The 19,477-nt window shown below is 41.0% G+C and overlaps 1 protein-coding gene across 1 annotated transcript in view; it reads right to left on the bottom strand.

Moving 5' to 3' along the window:
* Positions 1 to 10,954, bottom strand: part of crb2a (crumbs cell polarity complex component 2a) — a 46,621-nt gene extending 35,667 nt beyond the window's left edge. The window contains exons 1-2 of the mRNA XM_053411674.1: positions 10,828 to 10,954; positions 1,031 to 1,723 (exon numbers count right to left, since the gene is read on the bottom strand). Coding sequence (XP_053267649.1) covers positions 1,031 to 1,723; positions 10,828 to 10,954 — 820 coding nt within the window. The remainder of the gene's footprint in view (positions 1 to 1,030; positions 1,724 to 10,827) is intronic.
* Positions 10,955 to 19,477: the final 8,523 nt, after the last annotated feature.

Here is a 19,477-nt window from a genome sequence, read left to right as displayed (position 1 = left end):
GCTTTGATAGCAATGATAGTTCTTTTTTATTCTGTTAAAAGCACTATGGTAAATTGATTTGTACTTATATAGCGCTTTTCTAGTCTTGATGACCACTCAAAGCACTTTACATTACAGTTGCACATTCACCCATACATTCATACAGTGCATCTACTTGCAGCACTTTTGTTATTCTATGGGGGGCCATTCGGGGTTCAGCATCTTGCCCAAGGACACTTCGGCATGGAGATGGTTCAGACTGGGGATCGAACCGCCGACCTTCTGGTTGGAGGACGACCACTCTACCCCTCAGCCACGTGATGTGACTGGGTAAGATGTGAGCAAAAATCCTATTGCTGCCAGCGCAAGTTATGTTAATTTACAGCTCTTTTGTTTTATGCACTTTTAAATGTGCCGGTGTCAGATGCGCCCAAATTTAAAAGGGAAACAATTAATTAACATTGATTTGTTTATATTACATTCATTTGTATTGACCTGCTGCTTATTCGGCCATCGGAAACGTGGCCCGGCTAAATATTAGGTTTTGAAATCTGGCCCAATGAATTGATAATTTAGTAGCCTTGACATGGTTTAAGCATGTGTGTAAGTCAAAGTTAAAAAACACTTTTGTACCTTTATTACACTTTTGTACCCTTTCTAATTTGTGTGTCATTTTTCATATGTGGGTGTATGTTTGCTTAGCACATACACCTATACACAGGTATTTCCTTTTGTTCTTTTTGTGATTTATTAATTCTTAACAACAATATTGTTGAACCTGCCTGCCTGCCAACCAAATAAATCTTTATATTTTTTACAAGTATTTGACAATTAAGATCTTTTCCAGAACTGGGATGGTCAGTCTATCTGTAAGAAAGGCAAGTTAGATTGACCATGTGTGTATGTATGCATATATATATATATGCATATACATATGCATATACACAATAATTGTCCTGCCAAAGTTTCATAATGAAACAATAGGTTTTACACATCAAAGATCATGAATATGTTGTGTCTTATGTTGTGCATGGTGGTGTGTATGATGTACCTGCAAAGCCGGCCAGACAATCACACTTATAGTGGTCCTTCTCATTGATACAGGTGGCATTGTTCTCACAGGGTCGTGAAGCACACTCGTTGATGTCTATTTCACACTTGTAGCCCTGAAAACCAGGCACGCAGAAGCAGTGGAACTCTGCCACCCCGTCTATACAAATGGCTCCATTCTGACAAGGCTCTGATAGACACTCATTCACATCTTCCTCGCAAGTCTTCCCCTTGAACCCTGGTGAACAATGGCATTCGAAGCCTGCTGCTTGTAATATACAAGTCCCATTGTTCCTGCAGGGTTCATCGATGCAGTCAGTTACTCTAGTTTTGCAGACCTGTCCTCCTAACCCAGCAGGACATCTGCAGAAGTAACCATTCAACTGGTCTATACACACTGAACGGGGTTTAAAGCAGGGGTTGCTCTGACACTCGTCCACCTCCTCTGTGCAGTTATCACCCGTAAGTCCTTCTGGGCATATGCAATGGTACTCTCTGGTACCAGGGCTGCTGGAACAGACTTCACATGGTGCGAAGGAGCAGGCATCATAGAATTCATCACAGTTTTTGCCCATGTATTGGACCCCTTCTTTGGCACAGATACAGGCGTAGTCATCCATGGTGTCCACACATGTAGCTCCATTCTGGCAGGGTGCAGACAAACATTTGTCTAAAGTGGCTGTGCAAAGGATTCCTGAAACAGAAAGTAAATGTATTGCGATGGTCAATTATTTAATTTTAAGAACATTTTCTATAAAGAATAATAATTATAATAGCATTTAGAAAATATATGGACTGCAGCATGATTTTGGGAAACTGGATATTTTTTCACAATTTAGCTTTTTTTGTGTGACTCACTCAGTACTTTTATCCTGTATATAAATCAATTAGAGCAAACCCATATTTTGTTGAAAAGCTCACCAACCATGCACACTAAGACTAAATGCTTTGATGAAGGATAGATCACTTTATTTTAAGAAGACATAAATTCAAAATTTAGGAACAACTGGTCTCGGCAAGTAGGAACCTACCCAAAAACAATGATAACCAGTATGAGAATTGCATAAATGCCCCATTGTTGTTTTTCTTAATATATGGTATTAAGAGTATCATGATAAAAATCATGTCAAACTGAAATATGTTGTACTATTTGAGATCAATATTTTGGTGTGGTATGCATTTTCTATTGTCAGTGGATCAATTTAGATTTATAGGATACAGAAACAGTAAGCTGTCAATTAAGGATCTGCAGGTAACAGGTTCTTACGGATTTTTAAAAAACAACTGGACAAAAATCTTGTCCCAATGTTAACAGCCGTGCTACATTTACCAAGAATTAAAGCTATCATAATTTTTAAATAAATCTTGTCATTACCATTGTCTGGACTCTACTTAGATATGCCTTGATAGGATAGTCCATCCAAATTCATTCATCTACTCAACCCTATGCCGATGGAGCGGTAGGTGAAGTGTTGGAGTCCATAAAACACTTACAGTCTCAGGGGTAAACTCAGAATCCAAAACAATTTAAGTCAATGGTTAGTCCTTTTTTAGCTGAATATAACTACCTAATTTCCTGTTGAATATGAAAGTCAGGGCTTGCAAACACTTGGATGACACCACACAAGAAGAATGGAGGCATGCAATATTTCTTCTATATTTCTTCTGTTTAATTTAGTCTGAAACGTCACAAACACTCCAAAGGTGTTTTGTGGACACAAACACTTCACCCCATCGGCATAGGGGTGAGTAGATAATGATTGAATTTGTATTTCTGGGTGAACTATCCCTTTAACATACAGACAAGTTTAGTGTACCTAACTGTTGATATTTGTATTTTAATATATATATTGCTGAGAACTTTATTAAGAACACTTGTGCACCTTCTCATGCGTGTGCTTATTATTCTCAGTGGTAGCAGGGAAATGATAAAGTCCTGCAGATAAGGGTTATGAGCTTTGTCAGTTAATGTTCACATCAAACATCAGAATGCATACAAATTGCCGTGAGGCGAAGCAAGGCAAGCAGTGTTAGAACTGGGCCTGTACTACAAAGCAAGTTCAACAGTCCTTATATCTCTTCACTGAGCCTAACATTGGCCTTCCTGATAACCTATTTTAGGAAGCTGGTTGTCAACTGGTTTAGTTAACTCTGTCTGAGTCGTAAATAAGGTTCAATTATGACATGAAAGCAAACTGTGATATAGCATGAACATCCTTATAGGTTTAAAGAGGTTAGAGCGGTTTGTTGGTGGTTTGAGTCTCTGCTCAGTGGGCATAACCCTGAAATCCAAAATGCCACTGACATCTGTGCTTTTAGTGCGTGTAAGTGATAGAAAGAGTAAGGATTCATGTGATGAACGATTGATAAGTAACCTTCAGGTCACTTGCTCTTGTTTAACTACAAAGTTAAATGTATTTAACCATAAATGTACTTCACCAATAATTATTAATTATAATGATAATAATTAAATAAGTTAGATTATCAACTCGTAGTAAAGTTTAATCTTTAATCTTGAAGACTTTAATCTTGATGATGTTTTCCTGCACGTGGCATCTATTGCACTTCTGTCCGTCCTGGGAGAGGGATCCCTCACATGTGGCTCTCTCTGAGGTTCCTATGTATTTTTACCCTATTAAATATGGAGCCAGAACAGTCTCAAAAGAATTAAATGCACACAGAAATGAATACATGCGAAAAAAGATCCACAAATACATTTTCAATGCACACACAAATATGTTTCATTCCATATATAAGTAAAAAAAATTCACATGTAAAATATAAGATTCATAAACATATTTCCGATGCACACACAAATAGAAAAAAAATTCACAAATATATGCATGTAAAAGTATTTGCAATCTTCATCAAATACATATTTGGAGTTTGTTACATTCATATATAAACTGTTGGACCTGCATTTACAAAGTGCTTTTAATTTGTAAACCTCGCTGCATTTGTGTGTGAGACTTTTGAGACTTTTGAGACTCCCCTGACGTGTCTCTGTTTCACGAATGCGTTTTTTCTAAGAGGGGATCGTCTGTAGCCAATCAGATGTCTCACTCCTGTACAGCCAATCACGTGAGTGCCATTACACGACGTCACTAAAACGCGCGCAGGCAGCCTGGAGGTTTTTAGCCCGCCAGCCAATAGACATAGAATTAGTAGACGCTGATCCCCGGCTCCTCACACACAGTGAACGATGACAACAGAAAAGGGCTGTTGATGACGCGACAGTTTTGCTGAAATAAAGTGATACCCAGCGAGTCAAAATGCTTATGTTATCGTCTCTTAACGCAGCGGTTCCCCGGTATTGTTTCCAAACTGCGTTGCTAATTCAACAGCTGCAACAGCTTGAAGCTACACGGAGGCAGCTAGCTTCCACACACAGTCAGCAGGGACACCCGATACTAACTACTACCAAGTGTTTGCTTCTAACCTGACGGTGTTTGAGAAACAGTGTCATGAGAGCCTTGGGATTAAGTCAGCGGGTTTTTGCGCTGTTCCCACCGCAGTTAGCATGGTGGCTAGCCCGCTATCCCCGTTATCAAAGTTCGTTATAACCGTATGTGATCGTACAAACATGCTGTAAGTGCTCTAACCAGCCACCGTCAGCCGGACAACGCCGCTGGCTTAACACATTTTTCTAACTACACGTCGAAATGGCGGACAGCCCACGGATAGCACTTGGCTGTGATTGGTCCACTAAAAACATAATTTCCGCCCGGCGTCATTTCCGGACCTCTAACTTCCGGTTTCATTCCCTAAATCACAATAAACCTAAATCACAATTACAACTCTATGATTATTGTGACAAGTGTGTTAAGCCAGCGGCGTTGTCCGGCTGACTGTGGCTGGTTAGAGCACTTACAGCATGTGTGTACGGTCACATACGGTTATAACGAACTTTGATAACGGGGATAGCGGGCTAGCCACCATGCTAACTGCGTTTGGCTTTTTGCAACGCGTTACGGTATTTGCTGCGCGTTTCTCTATTTGCAGCTCGTTCCGGTATTTGCAGCGCTTTTCTCTTTTTGCAGGTGTTTTGTCAACTTGTATGTGTTTTCTTAAGTTGCCGTTCGTTGAGCTTTCAGGGCCACCGTAAAAAACCTCCAGGCTGCCTGCGCGCGTTTTAATCACGTCGTGTAATGGCACTCACGTGATTGGCTGTACAGGAGTGAGACATCTGATGGCTACAGACGATCCCCTCTTAGAAAAAACGCATTCGTGAAACAGAGACACGTCAGGGGAGTCTCAAAAGTCTCAAAAGTCTCACACACAAATGCAGCGAGGTTTACAAATTAAAAGCACTTTGTAAATGCAGGTCCAACAGTTTTTATATGAATGTAACAAGCTCCAAATATGTATTTGATGAAGATTGCAAATACTTTTACATGCATATATTTGTGAATTTTTTTTCTATTTGTGTGTGCATTGGAAATATGTTTATGAATCTTATATTTTACATGTGAATTTTTTTTACTTATATATGGAATGAAACATATTTGTGTGTGCATTGAAAATGTATTTGTGGATCTTTTTTGCGCACGTATTCATTTCTGTGTGCATTTAATCCTTTTGAGACTGTTCTGGCTCCATACTTAAAAGGGTTTTTAGTAGTTTTTCCTTACTCTTGCTGAGGGTTAAGGACAGAGGATGTCACACCCTGTTAAAGCCCTATGAGATGAATTGTAATTTGTGAATATGGGCTATATTATTAAGGGCCTTGAAGGTGAGGAGGAGAATTTTAAATTCTATTCTAGATTTAACTGGAAGCTAGTGTAGCGATGCTAATATTGGAGAAATGTGCTCTCTTCTCTTTGTTCTCGTCAGGACACGTGCTGCGGCATTTTGGAGAAGCTGTAGAGTCTTTAACGACTTACTGCTGGAGCCAGATAATAATGAATTACAATAGTCCAGTCTCGATGTAACAAAGGCGTGGACTAGTTTTTCTGCATCTTTTTGGGAAAGGACATGTCTAATTTTTGAAATATTACGCAAGTGGAAGAAAGCGGTCCTAGAAATTTGTTTTAAGTGACTATTAAAGGATAAATCAGGATCGAAGATCACTCCCAAGTTCCTGACTGTTTCATTGGAAGCAAGGGCAATGTCGTCTAGCGCAGCTATATCATTAGATAATGCATCTCTAAAGGTGTTTGGGGCCAAGTATTATAACCTCTGTTTTGTCTGAGTTTAATAAGAGAAAATTGCGGGTCATCCAGGTTTTTATGTCCATGAGACATGTTCGAAGTTTAGTTAATTGATTACTTTGTTCAGGTTTTATTGACAAATATAACTGGGTGTCATCCGCATAGCAGTGGAAATTTACCGAGTGTGTCCTGATAATGTTTCCTAGTGGAAGCATATATAATGAGAATAAAATTGGGCCGAGCACAGAGCCCTGTGGAACACCATGGTTAACTTTGGTGCGCACAGATGACTCATCATTAATTTGCACAAATTGGGAGCGATCAGAGAAATACGATTCAAACCAGTTAAGGGCGGTTCCATTAATGTTAATTAACTGTTTGAGTCTTTGTAATAAAATTTGATGGTCAATTGTGTCGAATGCTGCACTGAGATCTAACAGAATGAGGTCAGACACAAGTCCCTGATCTGAGGCTATTAAAAGGTCATTAGTGACTTTGGCCAAGGCTGTCTCTGTACTGTGATTGGCTCTAAACCCCGATTGAAAGTCTTCATATATATTATTTTCCCGGAGAAACTCACACAGCTGATTGGCAACAACTTTTTCTAAGATTTTAGAAATGAAGGGGAGATTAGATATTGGCCTGTAATCGGCTAAAACCTCTGGGTCTAGGGTGGGTTTTTTGAGTAGGGGTTTGATGACAGCTATTTTAAAAGACTGTGGTACATAACCTGATGATAATGACAGATTGATAATGTTAAGTAACGAACTATCAATTAGGGGCAGAATTTCTTTAAGTAATTTGGTAGGAATGGGATCTAAGATACAGGTTGTTCGTTTAGAAACTGAGATTAATTTGGTAAACTGATCACGGGTGATCAGAGAGAAGCTGTCTAAGTAATGGGTAGGATTCTCAGCCGTTTCTGAGATCTCTGTTGTTGGGAGGGTATTAGTGCCAATTGAGGGCAGGAGATGGTTGATTTTATTTCTAATAGTTTGAATTTTATCATTAAAAAAGGTCATAAAGATATAGCTATTTAGGGATCAAGGAATACTGGGTTCGGTGGAGGTGTGACTCTCTGTCAGCCTGGCTACAGGGCTGAAGAGAAACCTGTTTTTTTTTATTCTCTTCTATTAGTTTTGAATAGTAGGCGGCTCTTGCTTTGTGGAGAGCCTTTTTATATTCTTTAACACTATTCTTCCAGTCTATTAGATTTTCAACATTGTTGCTGGAGCGCCACTTCCTTTCTAGTTTTCTTGATAATTGTTTTAACTCATTTGTCTGGGAATTATACCACGGAGCTAATTTACTATGTTTGACATTTTTCTTTTTTAGAGGCGCAATTCAGTCTAATGTTAATCGTAATGAGTCTGCAGAGCTATCGACGAGGTGGTCGATCTCAATGGAGCTCAGGGTTTTAAAGAATTTGTTGTTTATATCTACTGCTAATACGGGTTTAAATGTAATTGGGATTATTTCCTTAAATTTAGCTACAGCACTATCAGGTAGACATCTAGAAAATGAATTTTTTATTAGTGGCATATATTCAGTTATTGAAAAATCAAAGGTTATTAAATTATGGTCTGATAGAACTGGATTGCGCGGAAGTACTGTTAAATTTTCAATTCCGACACCGTACGATAATACAAGGTCAAGTGTGTGGTTACAGCAATGAGTAGTAGGGATGAGCGAGTACAGCATTATCTGTATCTGTATCTGTATCTGTTAACCATATGAATTATCTGTATCCGTATCCGTACTCGGAGTGGGTGGGGCCTAACCCGGAAGTGGGTGTGATTTAACCCGGAAGTAGGCCGGGTTGTCTTGAAAGCATGCAATTGATAGGGGTTGATCAGAAATTGTTATATTTATTGCTGATTAGAAAACTATTACAGGACAGCATCAGCATTGAGCTTCAGATCAATGATTTTGATCACAATAGCAAACAAACTATTTACAGAAAAAGTTTTGCAACAATGAATACAACACATGCTGTTGCAATTATGAAGTGAAATGTAATATAATATAATATAATATATATAATATATAATGTGTGTGTGTAGCTTAATTTGTAATATTTTTTATACCACTACTACCGAGAAAGTGTCAGACACTCAGTGCATGAAGTAAAATAAAACTAGTTAGAGCCAACTGACGGTTTAAAAAAAAAAAAAAAACTCGAACGACCGGCAGAGAGAGGGAGAGAGAGAGAGAGAGAGAGAGAGAGAGAGTAGCCAGACGCTAGAGAGTAGTCAGACACTCAATCCGTGAAGTTAAAAAAAAAAACTGTTAAAAAAAAAAAAAAAAAAAACTCCGACAGGCAGAGACGCAACGCGAGTCGCTTTCTACCAGCACCACGTCTGAACGAACCCACGTTTAACAGAACTCTACTGGTTAATAAGTAAGTACAAACTGAAATAAAAACAAACTTCAAGCTGAAGAAACCCTAAACGTTAACGGAAAAGACCCGCGAACCTGAGTGACTGAGAGACAGAGAGCTGTTCTGTGAGTGAGTGAGCAGAGCGGTGTGTGAAGGGGAGGAGCGCTGTGACGCTCTGTGAGGATTTTCATTCGGTCCGAGCACAGATAATGACTCGTATTACTCGTGTAATACTCGTGCTCGGCAAAAGTGCTTTATCCGTACCGGATACTCGTTTCAGCCGAGTATCCGGCTCATCTCTGATGAGTAGGTTGGTATACACACTGACTGAATCCAATTGAGTCTAGTATCAAAATAAATGCTACGCTAAGGCTATCTTTATTATTGTCAACATGAATATTAAAGTCACCAACAATAATAATTGTATTGGTCTTTAGGACTAGGTTTGATAAAAACTCAGGGAATTCCGTTAAAAATTCGGTATAAGCCCCCGGAGCACGGTAAACTACAGCAAATATGATTGGCTGTTGGTGTTTCCTGGATTGGCTTGGAAGACTAAGAACAAGAAATTCAAATGAGTTATAGCTGAGTTTAGGTTTAGGATTAATTGATAGACTGGAGTTAAAAATAGCAACTCCACCTCCTCGCCCAATTTCTCTAGGAACCTGTGAATTGATATGACTGGGGGGAGTAGATTCATTTAGACTGACATATTCATCAGGATGCAGCCACGTCTCAGTGAGGGACAATAAATCTATGTTGTAATCTGAGACTATTTCATTAACTAAAAGAGCCTTTTTTTCCAGTGATCTAATGTTTAAAAGACCACATTTAAAAGTCTGGGTTTCCTGTATTGTTTCAGAGGTTGTTTTAATTTGTATTAAATTTTTGTGTGGAGTTCTCGCTCTGTTATTGTTTAATTTCAATAATTTAATCGGACGGTGAACAGACACAATCTCTATGGGGTTTTGTGACTGATCCAGAGGGAGCGCAGAGAAGTGTTTAGCACTGCAGCTCTGCTTCCTGGTCCCAACTATGGGTTGTCATGTTATAGACTTAGTAATATTCCTAGATAAGAGAGCTGCTCCATCCCAAGTGGGATGAACGCCGTCTCTCCTAACAAGACCAGGTTTTCTCAAAAAAGTTAGCCAATTATCTATAAAGCCCACGCCGTTTACAGGACACCACCTCGACAGCCAGCGGTTAAAAGACAACATGCGGCTAAACATGTCATCACCTGTATTAGGGAGCGGGCCAGAGAAAACTACTGTGTCCGACATCGTTTTAGCAAAAACATTCAACATTCGATTTAGTGACCTCCGACATACGAAGCCGGGAGTCGTTGCTGCCGACGTGAATTACGATTTTATTGTATTTACCTTTTTTAGTTTTAGCCATTAACTTAAGTTTAGATTCGATGTCGCCGGCTCTGGCCCCTGGGATACAATTAACTATAGTCGCTGGTGTCGCTAACCTGACGTTTCTCAGAACCGAGTCGCCAATAATCAGAGTTTGTTTATCAGCGGGTGCCTCGCTGAGAGGAGCGAATCTATTTGAAACGTGAGCTGGTGGCTCTTTAATCGTGGGCTTTTTAAGTCTAGCACTATGCCCCCTCCGGGTTGTCACCCAGCTGCCCTGGGCTCCCGGCTGCACGGGACTAGTCTGGGGACTGCTCGTTAAGGCTAAGCTACGTGCTAAACAACGTGGCTCCGCCACATACACACAGTAGTGTTCGTATATGGTTGCAAAAGTAGCCCTTGCTTTTTTAACACCCTCCCAGATGTTTTAAGCTACTTTCTCTTCAAATCTTTGGATGACTTCCTAGTTAATGACCATGTCTGCCCCCCCCCACCCAGCAGCAACTTCCGGCTGGCAGGTTACACCATGTACGGCTCTTAGAGAGCAATCTCCATGCCCTTACACAATTTGGAACATCTTAGAATAAGTCTCGATAGTAAAGCATCTCTTTTAGACAAGTTCTCTCACATCCGAGCGGATTTGTTTGTGGCTGCCATTCTCATTATAAGAGTCTTAATATTCCACCAGTTTTTCTGATCCAGCACCTTCTTGGTCTTGGGGGATTTTACATTAATGTCTTGCCAACCAAACCCAATGGCCTTTGGCGACATACATGAGACATCCTCTCGAATGTGGTAAGAAGGTGCTCGATGTCATCCTCTGCCGATAATGGCAGCAACTTGGGTTCCCTGTCGGCAAGAGGTTCCCTCTGTGGTCAGAATCCGAGATTAATCTGGCTGGTCATCTCACCTGGATTGTTTTCGTTGTCATCATCATTATCACCATTGTCATGATTGTCATAGACACCATCACCTCTTTGCAGGAACTGACCATCTTCCAGATTGTCCTGCTCTGATATGTAGTCATCTCCCGTCATGTTCACTTGAACGTCAAAATTTATATTGCAAAGGTTTCCATCGCGGAACAACGATTTACACAGATGCACATTCATTTAACTTTTGTTCATCCTTTATGAATATATGTTTATATAACCGGCTTGGTCAGACACTTAATCTAGCTCCCTCATCTTTCAGACGGAGCCGAATACACACTGCAGCACCTGCAAGACAACAGCTCAATCAATGGTCCAACTACTCCACAACAAGTCACAACTACTCAATAAACAATAAATAATGACTCGATACAAAAATATGCAAGGTGCTGAATGTTCTGTGAAAATCCAGGCCAATGTGTCTATGGCGAATGTCCACACCACGGCGGTAAATGTTGTACACATAGCAGTTTCACCAGCTAGCATATTCTCCTCCAGGCCGATGCGCCTGCAGAGAATGGCAACACCGCGGCAGCGCACATAGAGGATACTGATACATAACTTCAGGCTCTGAATTTGTGCAGTTTTGGGGGGTTACAAGTATTTGCTCATCACTCCCATCATATCTATGTAATCATATCGGAGGAAGTGATTAAGTCTAGGCCTAGGCACCAAACACTCACCTGTTTCACTGTTGCAATAATCTTTTGAACGTGAGTTGTCTGACTGAAATGGAGCGACGCCTGCGAGCTAGTCTAAGCTGCCACCTCAAGCTGCCCAGCTCCAATCATGATACCTACATCAAGTGACATACAGTGCCTTGCATAAGTATTCACCCCCCTTGGACTTTTTCCCATTATGTACTGTTACTAACTGGAATTCAAATAGACTTAAATAAACTTTTTCCCGTTTGATCAACAAAACATGCATAGTACTTTGGAGGTGCAAAAAATAAATTTTATTGTGACACAAACAATAATGAGAACAAAAAAGTTGACATCTGCTGGGTACATAATTGTTCACCCCCCTGTGTCAATACTTGGTAGAACCCCCTTTCGCTGCAATTACAGCTGCAAGTCTTTTGGGGTATGTCTCTACCAGCTTTGCACATTTAGAGATGGAAAGGTTTGTCCATTCTTCTTGGCAAAAAAGATGAATCTCAGTCAGATTGGATGGAGACCGTCTGTGAACTGCAATCTTCAAGTCTTGCCATAGATTCTCTATTGGATTGAGGTCTGGGCTTTAACTGGGCCATTTTAAGACATTAACATTCTTTAATCCAAATCATTCCTTTGTAGCTCTGGCTGTATGTTTAGGGTCATTGTCCTGCTGGAAGATGAACCTCCGCCCCAGTCTCAAGTCTTTTGCAGACTGCATCAGATTTTCTTCAAGGATTTCCCTGTATTTGGCTCCATCCATCTTTCCCTCTATTCTGACCAGTTTCCCTGTACCTGCTGAAGAGAAGCATCCCCACAGCATGATGCTACCACCACCATGTTTCACTGTTGGGATGGTGTGCTCAGGGTGATGGGCAGTGTTGGGTTTTCGCCACACATAGCGTTTTGCATTGAGGCCAAAAAGTTATTCCACATGTTTGCTGGGTCTCCCACATGGCTTCTGGCAAACTCCAAACGGGATTTTTTATGGATCCCTTTCAACAATGGCTTTCTTCTTGCCACTCTTCCATAAAGGCCAGATTTGTGGAGTAGACGACTAATAGTTGTCCTGTGGACAGATTCTCCCACCTCAGCTGTGGATCTCTGCAACTCCTCCAGAGTAACCATGGGCCTCCTGGTTGCTTCTCTGATTAATTTTCTCCTTGTCCGACTCTTCAGTTTGGGTGGATGGCCTCCTCTTGGTAGGTTTGCGGTTGTGCCATATTCTTTCCATTTTCTTATGATGGATTTTATGGTGCTCAGAGAGATGTTCAAAGCTCTGGATATTTTTTTATAACCTAACCCTGCTTCATATTTCTCCACAACTTTATCCCTGACCTGTTTGGTGAGCTCCTTGGTCTTCATGATGCTGTTTGTTCAGTAATGATCTCCAACAAACTCTGAGTCCGTCACAGAACAGGTGTATTTATACTGAGATTAAATTGCAGACAGGTGGACCCTATTTACTAATTATGTGACTTGCAAATGTGACTTGTGAATGCAATTGGTCGCACCAGATCTTTGTTAGGGGTTTCACAGTAAAGGGGGTGAATACATATGCACTCAACACTTTTCAGATTTTTATTTGTAAATAATTGTGAAATCCATGTAATATTTCCCCCCACTTCCAAATGATGCACTATTTTGTGTTGGTCCATTACATAAACTCACGATGAAATAAATTTTAATCTGTGGTTATACCATGACAAAGTGTAGAAAAGTCCAAAGGGGGTGAATACTTATGCAAGGCACTGTATCTCACTGTTCACAATTATCTATAGTACACACCCACTTTATTAGGCGGTCTATTTAGGTAGTGAACATTTTGCAATAAACGTTTGAACATGACTTGTCTGAGCAGATTCGTCATTATCAGAAAGCTCATGTTTCTTTTTTTTCTTTTTTCTTTTAATACTTTATTTACAATTTTCAGAAACATAACAAAGTGTTGACAAGACATAATACAAATTCACAAACAAAAACAAAACAGGATAAAAACACACACCAAAAACAAACAAAAAAATAAAAACAAGCTGCCAGACAGATTACTCAATTACATATATGGTCTTTCGGAAATGCTCTCACAATAGCCCTATCTAAAAGACAGGACCAGGCAAAACGATTAAGTGAACAAAGCAATATACTACATCAACTAATGTAGCCAGGTAGGTCAGAGTTGTTGTGGAGTTAAAGATATATTGCGCTGGGCCAAAGCAGGTCCCCATGTTCTCTCAAACCTTTTCTGTGTGTTGTCTTTGTGGTGACGCAGTGTTTCCATTTGAATAACAGAGAACATCTCGTTAAGCCAGTGTGTGAAGCAGGGTGGAGAAGTAGACTTCCAAGTCAGAAGGATAAGTTTCTTAGCGACCACCATCCCGAGATGAAGAGCAGTTTGTGTGTCATAAGGAAGTTTAAGAGTCTCTGCTGAGCATCCAAGGATGGCCAGATCGCAGTTTGGCTGAATGTCTCCAGAATATGCTGTCGAGAGCCAATGAAAAATTTTACTCCAAAAATTATACAGTTTAGGGCAAAACCAAAAAAGGTGTGCCAGTGAACCCTCAGCAGCGCAACACTTATCACATTACGAGGAGACCGATGGGAAAATGCGGCTCAGCTTTGTTTTTGAATAGTGAAGTCTATGCAGCACCTTGTACTGGATTCATCTATAACGTGAATTTATAGAAGAGTTAATCTGAGTCATTGCCACCTCCCAGAGCTCAGCTGATATATCTGAGTTCAAGTCCCTAGTCCAGGCCTCCCTAATGAGGTCAGAGGAAACCTGATCAGCCAGACCCTCTATAAATTTTGATATTAAATGTTTGGAGTCAGGAGGGAGCAAGAAAACCCCAAGGAGAGGGTGAGTGATGGTGGGGGACTTAAAGTCTTGACACTCTTCCTGAACATAGTGTCTGGCTTGAAGATATCTAAAAAGATGTGAGTTTGGAAGATTAAACTTAGTTTTTAGTTGACTAAATTAAGCAAATTGGCCATCAATATACAAATCCAGGAAAGTTCTTACTCCCCTCTCCCTTCAAACTGCAAAGACCCCATCCAGCTGTCCAGGCTTGAATGTGTGATTCTGGCAAATTGGGGCATGTATAGAGACACTAGGAGCCATTTTTATCTGGTTTAGTATTCCCAAAGAATTCTTTAGGGTAAAGTTCTGTCGGATTGACTTGTCTATGAGGGTAGGGCTGGAGAACAAAAGTGCAGGAAGCGAAAAAATTTTAACAGCAGAGGCCTCAAGTTGTAGCCACAAAGGCTCCTTCTCCGTCTCCGCAATGCTGCATTTCCAGTAAGTAAGAGCCCTGGAGTTAGCCGCCCAGTAGTAGTGTTTCAGAATTGGTAAACTGAGACCACCATTTTTAGTGGGCTTCTGTAGGTGAGGCTTGGATATCCTGTGTGATTTGTAACCCCATATGAAAGGGACTATGATAGAATCGAGCTTCTTAAAAAAGGATGCATTTAAATATATGGGCAGGTTATGGAAAGATATAGAAGCCTAGGCAAGCTTACCATTTTAATTGCGTTTACCCGTCCTATCATGGATAAGGGCAATATTCTCCAGGACTCAATATTTTCTTTGAGTTTTTCTATTGATTCTGTGAAGTTGCGTTTAAAAATATGTTTTGGATCTCTCGTGAGCTTAAGGCCAAGATATGTGAAACAATCCTTCACTACACAGAAAGGCAGTTTATCCAAAAAATTGTTGGTGAGTTTATCCACCAAAGGCATAAATTCGCTCTTTTTCCAATTTATAGTGTAACCATATATCTTCCCGAAGGAGTTTATATATTCAAGAATGATGGGAATGGAGGATGCCGGGTCGCCGAGACAGACGAGAAGGTCATCAGCATAGAGGGTCACACGGGTCTCAATACCTCCCAGTTTAATGCCTTTAATGTCTTGATGTCCTCTAATTCCAATCGCCAGGGGCTCCAGCGCTAAGCTAAATAGCAAGGGGGACAATGGGTCCCCTTGGCGAACACCACATTGCAAAGAGAACGGTTTGGATCTGACCCCATTTGTAAGGATGAAGGATTTTGGATCATTATATAATATTTTGACCCATTCTATTAATATATCCCCAAATCCAAACCTCGTGAGAGTCTCAATCAAAGAGGGACACTCTATCATGTCAAACGCCTTATGCGCATCTAAAGAAAGTATAGAAGGATTATCATCTTTGTCATGAACAGTGTACATAACATTTAAAATTTGGCGGACATTACAAAAGGAGTACCCGTCTGGAACAAAACCTGTTTGGTCTTGGTGGATTATGGTTGGTATATGGTTGCCCAGCCTTAGTGCCAATACTTTTGATACTATTTTCAAATCACAATTTAGCAGGGCAATGGGCCTGTAGTTACCAGGGTCTGTTTCATCTTTATCTTTTTTTAATAGGACACAAATGTTTGCTTCAGTCAATGAGGTTTGGATCTTCCTGTTTTTAAAAGTATCGCAAATCATTCTCATTAATATGTGTTAGAGCATTTAAAAGCCTTGTAAAACTCTGGTCCAAACCCATCCGGTCCGACTGCCTTTCCAGAAGGGAATGCTTTTATTGCCTCCCGTACCTCAGATGACGAGAAGTCCAAGTCCAAATTGTCCCTGAAGGCAGCATCCAATTGTGGGAGTTGAAGCGGTTCAAAGAAACGATCCAAGTCTTCCTGTGTAGCTGTCGATGTGTAAATATTAGGGCTGTGAAATGATTAAAATTTTTAATCAAATTAATCACAGGTTTCTATGGATTAATCATGATTAATCACATTACCGATTTTCTCGGAATATTTTTGTGAAAACAAGATTTATGACATTTAACTTTTCTTTTGTGCTGCAACTCAGCAGTTCTTCAGCAGTTATCATTGCTTTTCCATATGGAACATTAATATAATCTTCATCCTAAACAATATTCGGGCTCCTTAGCCATTGTGTTTTTGAATAAAACTTTTTTTTTTTAAATCAAACAGAAATTATTTGAGCTTCTTAGCCATAGGATGGTTGACATTTTTTATATTTTTTGTCACACAACCATTAACCACACCATGATACAATCTATTGCCTCTAAAGGCCCTCTTAGCTACTCGTTCTTTAGCCAGTTGGTGAGGCAAACTAACTTGTTCAAATTCTCTGACAGTAAAGCTGACCGCTTCTTTTGCACAATGTGTCCTGCGAGTGAGTCTGGTTTGGCGCATTCCACTTGAACGCCCCTCGCCGACCAACACATGCTTCGCGTTGCGGTGGTTAGGCAGGTATTGCTACGTCGAAACGATAACTTCTCGCAGAGTGTGCATATCACCTTGGTTTTACTGAATGTTTGATCTTTGTTTTTTTGGAACACGATCTTCCCGTCCAGAAGGTCCTCAGGTTCATCAGAATTATCCATGTTGTTTGTTTGTTTGAATGGCAGCTGCCGTCTGACTGCATTACGCCGGGTTCACACCGGACGCTGAAGCGACGCCGAAGCGTGGCGTAAGCGCTAATCCCTTGCGTGCCGGCGCTTGGCTGGTCACACCGGACGCGGTAGCGACGCCGAAGCGCCGCGCATTACTAATAATATCACATACTTCTGCTGTTATCAGCCTGCAGTAAAAACGGCATTTAATCATTTTTTCAAGCATATACTTACTTGTTGCTCCAACATTAACTGCAACAGCGTCCCAACATGTGTCTTTTTTGGTGTTGTCTTTATACAACATATGCTGAGAATCAACAACTCAAGTTACTTCTCCACTTCAATGATTAATTTAATGTCATCCATGTTGAAGAACTTCTCCACTGTTAGCTCCGGTAAATGTCGGGTGTCGAGAGTAAATTACGTATTCTCCACTCAAGCCTATGTGGAGAATATGTAGCCCCCCCCCCCTCTCTCTTTTTATCTTTATGACTGCTTGTGTGGCTGTAGTGGATGGGCAGAGGGGGACATTAAATAATGTGGTTGGTAAAAGTGGTAAAATTAAAACTCCAAGACAACAGAACGTGAATACAAAGTATGGGATGTATATTTGATCATTTATATCATATAAAATACGTCATCTATATCGTTTAAAATCAACAGCCACAATACTGGGGGGAGGAGCTGAGGATAGTCTGTCCAGATATGGGTCAAGATAACAATTAAAGTCACCTCCAATCATTATATGGCTCAAGTCATTATCAGGAATTAAATTTAACGAAACAATTTACGAAAGAAGGCGGGGTCATCTGTATTTGGCCCATAGACATTAACCAGTGTTACGGGGAGTAGATTTATATATCCAGTTAGGATTAAAAACCTGCCATTTGGATCAATTATGGATGACTGAAAACGGAAAGGTATATTCTTACGGAAAAGGATGGCCACGCCTCTAGCCTTAGATGTGAAAGGAGAATGATAGACCTGTGAGATCCAGTTAGCCCTCAGTTTCCTGTGCTGGGTGGCTTTAACATGTGTTTCTTGTGAGAAAATTATGTCGGATTTCATTGCCTTCAAGTGTGCAAATACTTTACCACGCTTAACCGGGTGACCTAACCCACGGACGTTCCAGGAGAGCAAGGATATAGAATCAAGCATATTACTCATTTATGATACCTTAAACGCAGGAGATTGAATAGCGACCACGAAAACAATAATTAGGCTATAAGCGAACATAAACTTAGCACTCGGCCTGGCAGGTAGCATCAACAAACACAAAATACAATTAACAGTTAACAAGAACATGAACAAAACCCCCACCCAATGCTTCCCCAAACGAAGCAGAGTTACCCTCATCCACATCTGGGACCACCGGCTGAAAAAGCAGGGAGAAATTCTCCAAAACACAGCCCCTCGTTGGCTCACACGGCACAGAACAGATTACACATTAAGAAGAAAAAAACAAAAAGATCGCCGTGGTAACAGTTCAGTGATCGTGGAACATACTCTACGTTTGTATTTCGCATAATAGCCTTTCAAAGTTTTTGCTCAATGAAGTTCTTCGCTTCAGCCGGGTCGTTAAATACCTTCACTTGCCCCTGATGATGAACGTGAAGCTTGGCAGGGAACCGCAGCGAGTGCCGCACCTCCTTCTCTCTCAGCACCTGTTGAACTGCGCGGAAGCCCCGCCGTTGCTCCATCACCTCCGCTGTATAGTCGGGGGAAATCAAGATTCGGTTTCCTTCGTATTCCATTGACTGCTGCCTCCCGAGCCTTATAATCTTCTCCTTCTCCTGTGCGAGGTGCTATCATCGTGCGGGGTAGTGAGCCTTCCGCTGGTCTGGGCTGTGATGTGCGGTGCGCCCTGTCGATGACTACCGGCTTAGTGAAGTTGTCGTCCCCGAGCAATTTGGGGATCAGGTTGGAAATAAACTCAGTTGGCCTCCCTTTCTCTTCACCTTCTGGGATGCCAACAATCTTTATGTTTTGGCGCCTGGACCTCCCTTCTAGATCACACAGCTTGGCCCTTAGTGTTTTGTTGTCCCGCTGTAGCTCCGTGATTGAAGTTTCGGCGTGGATGCGCTGCTCGTGGTTTGCGGCTTGATTCTCGGTGGCAGACAGCCTCTCCGTGAGCACTTGCTGGGCAGACAGAAGACTCTGGAAACTCTGTTCAAACTTATCGAACCGCTCGTTAAAGGACTGCAGGAGCTCGTTTGAGAGTTTCTGCCAGATAAGTGGTAGCTCATCCTCCTCCTCGAGCAGTGGCATGTCGGCGGGTTTCATGCTAGCAAGGTCACAGCTAGCAGCAGCTTCGGCTAGCTGGCGAGCTCCTTTTCCGGTTCGTGGAGTTTTAACTGACATTTTAACGGCCGTTTTTTCGCTGGAGCAAGAGATAAACCGATCGTGGAGATTTTTAGAGCAAAAAAGTAAAGTATAGCATTAAATTGGCGATTAAAAAAGTAGAACTGTGCGAGCCTCGAGAAAACACGTCTACACTGCACTCATCTCACTAGCGCCCCCCAAGCTCATGTTTCTGAAGTGCGGTGATATACTATAAACAAAACACATCACGAGTTA

The sequence above is a fragment of the Pleuronectes platessa genome, chromosome 19 (assembly GCF_947347685.1).
Source record: "Pleuronectes platessa chromosome 19, fPlePla1.1, whole genome shotgun sequence".
Taxonomy (NCBI): domain Eukaryota; kingdom Metazoa; phylum Chordata; class Actinopteri; order Pleuronectiformes; family Pleuronectidae; genus Pleuronectes; species Pleuronectes platessa.
Note: the sequence above shows the minus strand (reverse complement) of the source record. Positions and strands in the feature narration are given on the sequence as shown.